Source organism: Canis lupus, chromosome 12, assembly GCF_011100685.1.
Source record: "Canis lupus familiaris isolate Mischka breed German Shepherd chromosome 12, alternate assembly UU_Cfam_GSD_1.0, whole genome shotgun sequence".
NCBI lineage: Eukaryota > Metazoa > Chordata > Mammalia > Carnivora > Canidae > Canis > Canis lupus.
Window position 1 is genome coordinate 64,931,963 of NC_049233.1, and position 11,213 is coordinate 64,943,175.

Sequence of the window (11,213 nt, forward strand, 5' to 3'; positions counted from 1 at the left end):
CGGGCTCCCTGCATGGAGCCTGCTTCTCTCTCTGTGTGTCTCTCATGAATTAAAAAAAATAAAGTCTTAAATAAATAAATAAATAAATAGAAGTTCTTGAGAGAAGGCAGTATATAAAACTAAAAGTACTTAAAATAATACAGGTATCCCCTGCCTTTCAAAAGTTCATGTTGAGCCACTCTGCTTCACAAAAGACATATATTAGTACATTCTCACTAACCCAAAGAAATAAAAAGAGGATTTTCACTTTTATGAAAAAAGGTAAAAAGCAAAACTAGCATTCAATGCTTGTTTTGCAGTGAGCCATTACAGAGGCAGTGTAAGAGTGAGCAGTGAGAGTGGCCCAGCCAAGCTCCTTCCCTGGGAACTACAAGCAGCATCAGGCTACTGTAGCTTTGAACAGTGTCTGTGAGCATCTGTGTTTTATCTTGATTTATTTTGTGCATTTGCTAGCAAGATGTGTCCTAAGGTATCACAAAAGCCTAAGGGAGATTATTTTTGGAGTCTGGGAATACTCAAAAAATTTTCCATATAAATTAATGGTAATTGCTTCCTTGCTTTATGCCATTTTGGCTTAAGGTAGGTTTCATAGGAATGCTATGATACGTTCAGATAGTAGGGGAGATCTGTAATGATTTATACTAAAATTTAAGTGATTAAAAATAAAAATACATATATACTGCACAAGTAGATAATTACATTTAATCAGCAAGATAATAATGAACCACAGGGTACAAATTGTGAGGAAGTGAGAGTTGATGCACTCTTGCTACTTTCAGCCTCCACCACATTACCAATCTACATCATATACACCTGGGCTTCTACTCCATCCTACAGCCCACTGTCCATCTTGGACAGGTCCACAATCCCTCATCCAAAATTCCTGAAACTAATTCAAAATTTTTCTGATTTTAGGAAGGTACATTTTACCCAGCACTCCAGCAGGATCTAGGGCAGCACCGTGTAATCAAACACATGAATATTTCTGCAGCAAAATGCATGAATATTCACATTAAATGGAATAAAGAAAGACTATAAATAATCTCACATCAGTTCAGGTCAGATTTATGAGCCTGAAAAAACATTCTGTTTTCTGAGCTTTTAGGATTTTTAAATAGTAGGAAAAGGACTATAGATTTGTGTTACCACATTGTATCCAATCTGCTCAGTCCCTGCTGGAGAAATGACAATGGCTCCCTTATCTGCCATATTCAAATACAACACTAATTTCTATACCAGTCTAGAAATGGCAACACCTTTGGAAATTACTTACTCAAACTCCTTACCTCAAAGCCCAGAAAAGATGGAATAACTTGCTTAGGGTCATACTGTTACCACTGACAGGGATGAAACTAGAACATGCAGGTCTCCTATCTCCCAGGCCTACTGCTTGTTTGTTGGTTCATTCACTCATTTGATCTCTCAATTCAAAGTGATTCTTTTTAGCTTTTTTATGATAGTGAAATAATTATAGACTCACAGAAAGTTACAAAAATAGAATAGGGTCCTACGTATCTTCATCTGGCTTTCCTCAGTATATAGCTGTAATACAGTATGAGAACCAAAATTAACATTGGTACATTAGTTAGTGTTAACAAAACTACAGAACTAGGGCACCTGGGTGGCTCAGTCAGTTAAATGTCCACCTCTTGGTTTTGGCTCAGGTAGTAATCTCATGGATCAAGCCCCATGTCAGACTCTGCACTTGGGTGGGGCGGGGGGGGAAGGGGGGTTTCTGCTTAGATTCTCTCCCTCTGACCCTCCCCCTGCTCTCTCTCTAATAAATACGTTAAAAACCTTTAAAAAACTAGGGACTCCTGGGTGGGTCAGCGGTAGAGTGTCTGCCTTTGGCTCAGGGTGTGATCCCAGAGTCCCGCATCATCGGGCTTCCTGCATGGAGCCTACTTTTCCACTTGCCTGTGTCTCTGCCTCTCTCTCTCTCTCTCTGTCTCTCTTGAATAAATACATAAAATCTTTAAAAAAAAAAAGACTTAAAAAATTATAGACCTTATTCCATTTTCAGCATTTTTCTTAACCTGTGTTCATTTGTGTATATGAGTGTACAGTTCTAAGCACCTACACCCAAGTACAGATTCACAAAACCACTATCAGAATCAAGATACCGAAATGTTCCATCACCACAAAATACATCTTTGTATTTACACCCTCTGCTCCCCACACTGTCCTGGACTCTAGCGAGCACTAACCTGTTCTCTAACTCCATAGTTTTGTCATTTTGAGAATGTTGTATAAATGGAATCATACAGTTTTGTAGGGGTCCAGGGCAGGCTGTCCCGCGACTGGCGACTTTGGCATGAACATCATTTTGAGTTCAAAGCAATCAAACCAGCAGATCAAGGAAAAGCTCTTTATCTCCCCTCTCACCTGTGAGCACATACCAGGAAGAGAGCTATTAACAAAGATTCCTCTTTACCTAAGAAATTTATTTGAGTAACACAACATTTGTTTCCCAAACATCTCCTTTCACCTTCCTCTAAAGGTCTTCCTCCTCTTTGCAATACCCAGATTCCACCCCTCTCCTTAGCTCATATAACCATCTCCTTGCTTCATTATCTTTGGAATTTCAAGTCCTTATGGATTTCCCATGCATATGCTATTAAATTTTATTTTCTCCTGTTAATCTGCCTCACATCATTTTGATTCTTAGTCCAGCTAGAAAGACCTTGAAAGGTAGAATAAAGTCTTCCTTTCCAACAATATATAAACTTCTGAGATGGACTTTTTCTTTGTGGTAAAATTCACATAAAAATTACCATCTTGGGGATCCCTGGGTGGCTCAGCAGTTTAGCACCTGCCTTTGGCCCAGGACATGATCCTGGAGTCCTGGGATCAAGTCCCATGTCAGGCTCCCTGCGTGGAGCCTGCTTCTCCCTCTGCCTGTGTCTCTGCCTCGTTCTGTGTCTCTCATGAATAAATAAATAAAATCTTAAAAAAAAATTACCATCTTGATTACCCATTTTTAAGTGTACAGTTCAGTATATTCACAATGCTGTGCAGCTGAGCTCCAGAACTTTTTCATTTTGCAAAACTGAAGCTCTATGCCCATTAAATGACAACTTCCCATTTCCCCCTCCTTCCAGCCCCTGGCAACCACCATTTTACTTTCTCTGACTACCTAGATATCTCATATCAATGGAATCATACAGTATTTGTCTTTTTTGTGACTGGCTTATTTCACTTAACATAACATCCTTAAGGTTCACCATGTTGCAACATGTGCCAGAATTTCTTTTTTAAGGCTGAATAATATTCCATTATATGTACCTAACATTTTGTTTTTCCATTCACCTACTGATGGACATCTGGGTTGCTTCCATGTCTAAGCTATTTTGAATAATGCTGCTATGAACATAGGTGAACAGATGTCTCTTTGAGACCTTGCTTTCAATTTTTTTGGATGTATATACCCAGAAGTGAAATTGTTGGATCATCTGGTAATTCTTTTCATTTTTCTAAGGAACCACCATACTACAGTCTGTAGTGGCTTTTTTACATTCCCACCAGTAGTGTGGATTGACTTATTCCATTCAGCACAATTTTTTTTCTAGATTCATTCAAATTGTTATATGAATAAACAGTTTGTTTTCATTGTTGAGCAAGATTTCATTGCATGGCTGCAACACTGTTCAACAATTCATCATTGAATGACATTTGGGTTATTTCCAGTTTTTGGTTATTACATATAAAGTTGCTATAAACATTTGTGTATAGGTTTTGACATAAGTTTTTACTTCTCTGGAATAAATTCTCTGGAGTGTGATTGTAGGGTTGTATGGCAAGTGTATGTTTAATTTTATAAGAAACTGTCAAGCTGTTTCTCAGTGTGGCTGTACCATTTTTACATCACCATCAGCAATGTTAAAAGAAATCTAGTTTCATTTCTCTACATCTTCACAAGGACTTCAGATTGTCAGTATTTTACATTTTAGCCTAATAGGTATGTAGCAGTTATCATGGTTTAAATTTGCATTCTTCTAATGGCCAATGTTACACATGCTTACCTGGCTAATGTTATACATGCTTACCTGCCACCTTTTCATACACTTACTTGTCATCTTTACAGGCTCTTTTTGCTCATTTTCTAAGTGTATTCTTTATTTCTTACCACTGAGTTTAGAGTTCTTTACATATTCTGCACACAAGTCCTTCAGATAATAGATTTACAAATATTTTCTCCTAATTTCTGGCTAATTTTTTTTAAAAAGATTTAATTTATTTATTCATGAGAAACACAGAGAGAGAGGCAGAGACATAGGCACAGGGAGAAGCAGGCTCCTCACAGGGAGCCTGATATGGGACTTGACCCCAGGACCACGACCTGAGCTAAAGGCAGACGGCTCAACCGCTGAGCCACCCAGGCACCCTGTGGCTAATTTTTTGTTCTGTTAACATTCTATTTCATTCTTTTATGGAGCAAAGACTTTAATTTTGATGAAGTAAAATCCCTGATTTTTTTCTCTTATGAAATGGGGTTTTGGTGTTATGTCTAGTAATTGTTTACCTAGCCCCAGATCCTGGAGGTGTTTTCCTATGTTTTCTTCTAAAAGTTATGTAGTTTTATATTTCACATTTAAATTCATGTTATATTGGGGTGTCTGGGTGGCTCAGGTGGTTAAGCATGTGATTTCAGCTCAGGTCATACATAATTACAGAGGTCAGGGATTGAGCCCCACATCAGGCTCAGCTGGGAGTCTGCTTCTCCTTCTCCCTCTGCCTACTGCTCCCCTGGCTTGTGTTCTGTCAAATAAATAAATAAACAAATGTTTTTTAAAATTTATTTTATATTGTTCTCACAGGTATCCATTTTCCTTCTTTTTTGTTTTTTTTTTTTTTTTGAGATGTGAAATTTAGGTCAGGGTTCATTTTTTTTTTTTTTTTCCAATGATACCCAATCATTCCAGAACCTTGCTGAAAAGACTATTGTCCCTCCATTGAACTGCTTTTGCACCTTTTTCAAAAATCAATTGGGCATATTTGTGTTGATCTATTTCTGGGTTCTCGTCTATTCCTCTGCCAATACCACACTGTCTTGATTAATAAAATTATATCTAAGACTTAACATTAGGTAGAATGATTCCTCCTATTTTTTTTTCCCTAACATTGTTTTAGCTATTCTTGTTCCTTTCTTGCTGCTCATTTTACTTTACTGCATTTGCTTTTCAGGTCCTCCCTACACTCAGTAGAAACAGGAGAACCTGGGGAAGAAAGGAGAAAAAATGGATCACAAACGAAACAATAAAATATTACCCATGTAATATCTATCCACCTATCCTAAGGACATCTCAATTTCTTCATTAATGATTCTCTTCTGTTCCAGGCCACTTCAGTGTCTCTAAATGAAATAGCTAATATACTGCCACTACTCATTAGCCACAAGTCATTTACTTCCTTCTGTTGTAAACATACTTGTGTCCAACACAATGTCTATTTATCAGGGAACATGATCCATGTTTTAGGCTTCTTTATATTCCTCCATAAGCTTCAAAGCATTGAGCTAATTAATTGAGGATTTAAAAAATCTAATTGGAGCTTACAATCTAAAGATCCTAGGAAACCTAGAAGAACAGGGTAAAAATTAGCTAACGGCTACACTGTTCCTAGTAATCAGATCATTAGTTCACCAAATCTCAAGATTTTAAATTTAAACTTTTTTCAAAGATTTATTTATTTATTTGAGAGAGAGATAAAGCTTGCCCACAAAAGTGGGAGGGACAGAGAGAGAGAGGGAGAATCTGAAGCAGACTGTGGGTGGACCCAATTCAAGGCTCAATCTCAGGACCCTGTGATCACCACCTAAGCCCAAATCAAGAGTCTGGGGCTTAAGTGACTACACCGCCCAGGCACCCCAAGATTTTAAATTTAATCTCACTTCTGAATCTGTTAGAGTACACTTCTAGGCTCTTTCTCCTTTTCTTGATGAGATGGCTTAGGTAAAGAAACAGAAGGTAGTGAATAATAAATTACGGTGATTTCTTTTTTTTTTCCCCCTGCTGTTTGCCAAAAATGCCACCCTTCACCTAAATTTTAGGGTATTTAGACATGATTCATCTCTAACTTACCATGTAGGTTTAAACAAAATGTAAAATGACCCTCGGGGTTAAAATATTGATTTAAGTAAGTAATAGAAACTCAAAATATAAAACGAAACTGTAAAAGAATTTACCAAGTCCAGTATCCTATATCTAACTAAATCAACTACAAGGGGTCTTTATGTCCTTGGTTAACATACTGACAGCATCTTCCTCTTAATTATCAATGCTTTGCTGATAAGATGTCAACAAAGTAAGGTGTACATCATTAGAAAAGATATAGTGCTTGATCCATGTTTTTAGCTATAATTTACAATAATCATGGTCGGCCTACCCTATGGATCAACTGCCTGCTCCACTGCTATATAAGAGGTAAATATAGGACTTCCTCCCCCAAAGTTTTTTGTTCACTGACCGCCTGTGAGTTCAGACTGTTTAAATAATTTGTGATACACTATCAAAGTATAATAAAACTACATGCACAATATTAGCTCTTTCTTTTCTCACACAATAAAGCAATTCATATATGTTACCATAACATTTTTGCTGTTTTGTTCCTCTCCACTTCTTTCACTGTAGTATGGTACTGGGTATGTGGGGCAGGCTACAACCAGGAAATTTTTAGAGCCATTATTCTTACAAGCTTTCATCTAGTATATCTCTGGCAGCTTCAGAAGGGATCTTCTCCAACACCCCACCTGATTTTCTGGCAACTAAGTAGATGAATTACAATCCTCAGAATATAACACAATAATAAGGCCTTTTCCAGCTCTGCCATTTCCACTTCAGTGTTTTATTATAAAGACTACAATATGTGCAATGCAATGTACTACTATAAACTCTACCAACACTACAATTCCCACCACACAGTGAACCCCGCTATGTGATTAGCAAAAACTAAGAAACTTCAGGGTTCTAGCACTGTGAGAACATGGTGTAACCTGAACTCAGACACTGCTCACGAGAGTATCAGCTGGTACAATCACTTTGGAAAACAATTTGCTATTATTTACTAAAACTGAACATGTGCATACACTCTTGCATCTATTCTCTCAAGACAAGTACACCTGGAAACTTGTAAGCACGTTCACAACATTTTTTCATAACACAAAAATGCAAACCACCTAAATGCGGATTGAAAGATGACTACGGCATAGTCACATGATAGGATTTCATACAACAGTGAAAAACTAATCAAGTACAATTAAACACAACATATATAAGTCTTAGGAACAATTGCAAATAAAAAAGTAAGCATAGCAGACTGCAAGCAACAAGCTACCATATTTGTAAGTTTCAAAAGTGAGATTTTAATATGTTATTATTTAGAGAAACACCAATATTTTTAAAAAGGAAGAATAAACACAGAATCCAGTACACAGGGAGTCAGGGACATGGACTGGGGAGTACAGATAATTTCAAAAGGATTGGTAGTTATAGTTTTTAAATTGGATAGTAAGCTCATTCATTACTAAGCTTTAAAACATTTAAGTACGTGTCTGTGTGTGTTGACTGTATATCATCTAAAAATCTACAGAGAATTAATATTCCAGCTACAGGACAAGTGTAGCCCACTCATAAGATGACATTTCTGATCCTGGAAACAATGCCAACAAGTAAAATCACTTTATTATTGCTATTTGGTAACTTCTGTAGTAACAAAGAAATGACAGTTGTGTCATAAAAAATTATCGCAAGGGTGTGAGCAAGGGAAGTGGGAGTAGCTATAAAAGGGCAATGGAGGGGATGCTGTAGTGATAGAAACGTTCTGCATCTTGACCATATCAATGTCAATAATCTACCTGTGATACTGTACCATAGTTGTGCAAGACGTTACCATAGGGAGAAACTGGGTAAAGGGTACACTGGAGGGCAGCTCCAGTGGCTCAGCAGTTTAGTGCCGCCTTCAGCCCAGGGTGTGATATTGGAGACCCGGGATTGAGTCCCATGTCCGGCTCCCTGCATGGAGCCTGCTTCTCCCTCTGCTTGTGTCTCTGCCTCTCTCTCTCTCTGTGCCTCTCATGAATAAATAAATAAAATCTTTAAAAAAAAAAAAAAGGGTACACTTGATCTCTGTATTATTTCTTCCAACACTATGTGAATCTACAATACCTCAAAATAAAAGTTTAATTTAAAAAAAAAAACAGGTGGGGTGTCTGGGTGGCTCAGTTGGTTTAGCATCTGCCTTCAGCTCGGGACATGATCTCAGGGTCCTGGGATCAAGTCCCATGTGGGGCTCCCTGCTCAGTGGGGAGTCTGCTTCTCCCTCTCCCTCTGCCCTTCCCCCAGGCTCATGCTCACTTGCATGCTCTCTCTTTCAAATAAATAAATAAAATCTTTAAAGAAGAAAACATGAAAAAACAAAGATAATTTTTATCTAGGGTTTCTTTACCTTGGTACATTAATTCTTCATTGTAGGGGCTGTGCTGGGCATAATAGGGTGTTTACAGCATCCCTGGTCTCTACCTACTAAATACCAGGGCATGCCCCAGTTATGACATCTCCATATACTACCAAATGTTCCCGAAGGGGTAAAATTGCCCCATCTGAGAACTACAGCTCTATTTACAAAATCAAAGAAGAGCTGTGGAAGCGTTCCCAGTTTAAGGAGACAAAAGAGACATGACAACTAACAGTAATATGTGATCCTAGCCTAGATCCTGTACTAGAAAGAATACTATAAAGAACATTTCTGGGTCAATTAAGAAATCAGGAATATCAATAGTAGATTAATAAAAGTATTGTAGCAATATTAAATGTGCTTAAATTGATTACTATAAAGAATATTGCTATGTTGGGGCACCTGAGTGGCTCAGTGGTTGAGCATCTGCCTTTGGCCCAGGGCATGATCCTGGGGTCCCGGGATTGAGTCCCCGCATGGGGCTCCCCGCTGGGAGCCTGCTTCTCCCTCTGCCTGTGTCTCTGCCTCCCTCTCCGTGTCTCTCATGAATAAATCAAATCTTAAAAAAAAAAAAAAAAAAGAATATTCCTATGCTTAGGAAATACATGATGTATCTAGGCATAAAGGACCATGATGTATGTAATCTACTCTCAAATGATTCATTAAAAATGTACTTTACATGTATATGTAAATTGTATGTATATATGTATAGGATAGGAGAATGTATAGGTATATATGTATATATATGTGTAGGATATGTATAGGATAGGCGAATCAATCAGGTGTGTTACTACTTTTATTCTTGCAACTTTTCAGTATGCTTGAAATCATTTACAAACAAAAAGGAGTTTTGCTTGTTTGTTTTTACTGGAAGCATACATTGTGGTCTTGAAATCCTAATGGCAAGTTTCACAGAAGTCCAGCATAAAGTGATAAAAATCCCAAGAGGATAGCGACCGACCTGCCTTAAGCCTGGGATACTCGTTGTAAAGAACTGCCTACCTTCGGCATTATCTCCCCCACGCCATTCTTTCTGGAGGAGACCCCTGGAACAGTGCGGAACGGAAAAAATCAGTCTTTTTAAAAGACTATTTCTAGGGGCAGCCCGGGTGGCTCAACCCAGGGCGTGATCCTGGAGTCCCAGGATCGAGTCCCACGTCGGGCTCCCTGCATGGAGCCTGCTTCTCCCTCTGCCTGTGTCTCTGCCTCTCTCTCTCTCTCTGTCCCTCATGAATAAATAAATAAAATCTTAAAAAACAAAACAAAACAAAAAGACCATTTCTAGAAAAGTGACTCAAACCCACATCCCTGCTCGATTTCTCTACAATTCACCGAGGCATCTTTGCTCCTGATTAATGAAGGAGCAGAAATGCGAAAAGAAGTACAGGTGTCTCTCGAAAGAAAACCACTTATCCGCTCGGCTGGGCAGGTGGAGGAAGAAAGTTAAGGTAAGTGGAATCGAGGGGAGACAACATCGAATGTCTAGGAGAGCGAAGGAAAGGGGAAAAAAAAAAAAAAGATAAAAAGAAGTAAGCAGGGAGCCCGTCTGAGCGCGGCGGGCAGTGAGCGTGAGCCAGGAAGCAGGCCTCGAGGGGCGCGAGTGCGTCGGGGGCAGAGGTAGCTCACCTGGCCGTGGTAAGCAGAGGGTGCTGGGTCCCCACCAGCTTCCGCACCTGCAAAGCGATGTTGCTGAGCTCGTCGCTCAGCAGGCAGCGGAGGCTCATGAAGGACGTGGGGTAGCCCACAATCTTCTCCGCCTCTGACACCACTTGGTTCCAGTGGGCCGGGGACCTAGAGGGCCGCTCACGCCCGGAGCCCACCGAGGAGACGGGACCGAGCGCCGGGAACCGCCACAACCGACGCGGGGGACCCGACGCCCCAAGATAACCGGGCAAGCGCAACAGCAGCTTCCGAAGGCTCATAGTTTGAGTCTGGGAGTGTCAGGGACTTGAGGGGGGCGGAGGTGGGGGACGGGGAGGTGTCCGGAGGTGGCGCGGGGAAGAAACCGGGGGCAGAGGAGGAACCTGCAGGAACTAGCAGGAAGCGGCAACTCTTGAGCCTCCCGTGAGTTCCGGGAACCGTGACCAGAAGCGAACGTTCGCGGCAGCTTCCCAGCGCTTCGGGCTGCACGAACAGTCTGAACTCAGCACTGCCCCCCGGCCATCTGAGTACCAAAAAAAAAAAAAAAAAAAAAAAAAAAAACCCACAGCAGCCTCCTAAATGGGGGGCGCCATATTGGCGAGGCGGAATACGGTCTGTCGTAAAGACAGAGGCGGGCAGTTCAAGAGAGAAGGATGTTCCTCGCTTTACGGCGAGGTCGTGAGCGCTCCGAAAGGGGCGGGGCTTCGGAGGAGAACTCCGGAAGGCGAAGGGGGTGTAGGGCGGGAGCTTAAGCTCCTCCCACTCCGCTCTGCACCCAAAATTGGGAAGACGTGGGGTTCCCGGGAGTGGGGTCGCGTGGGGGCGCGGGGGCGCTGCGGAGTGGTGCTTGGGCCGCGGCGGGTCCTCAAGGGCATGCCCGCTCACCGAGTGCGCGCGGGAAGATGCATGTGACGGGCGAGGGTCGGGGTGCGAGGGCGTGGGGCGGAGGTGCGGGCCCTCCGGGGGCGCGCAGGGCGGCGCGGGTCCGGGAGCTGCGGGCCTCCCGCCGCTCGGCAACCGGACGCCACGTCTGGGCGCGGGGCCCTCAGTCCCCAACCAGACGACAGGTGGCGTGGCCCCGCAGAAAGGGCCCTTTTCCCCCCAAGGAATGCCCTCGATCG

At 41.3% G+C, this 11,213-nt stretch overlaps 1 protein-coding gene across 6 annotated transcripts in view; it reads right to left on the reverse strand.

Annotated features, from left to right (window-relative positions):
* Positions 1 to 10,655, reverse strand: part of PDSS2 (decaprenyl diphosphate synthase subunit 2) — a 249,693-nt gene extending 239,038 nt beyond the window's left edge. For 3 of the 6 annotated variants that reach the window (XR_005368098.1, XM_038554863.1, XM_038554860.1), the window contains exon 1: positions 10,078 to 10,654. Coding sequence is in view for 4 of the 6 variants with exons in the window: in XM_038554863.1 (XP_038410791.1) it covers positions 10,078 to 10,373 (296 nt within the window). In the remaining 2 variants the exon portion in view is untranslated. Of the gene's footprint in view, positions 1 to 10,077 lie in introns of all 6 variants that reach the window. The other 3 variants (XM_038554861.1, XM_038554862.1, XM_038554864.1) reach the window with 2 other exon arrangements.
* Positions 10,656 to 11,213: the final 558 nt, after the last annotated feature.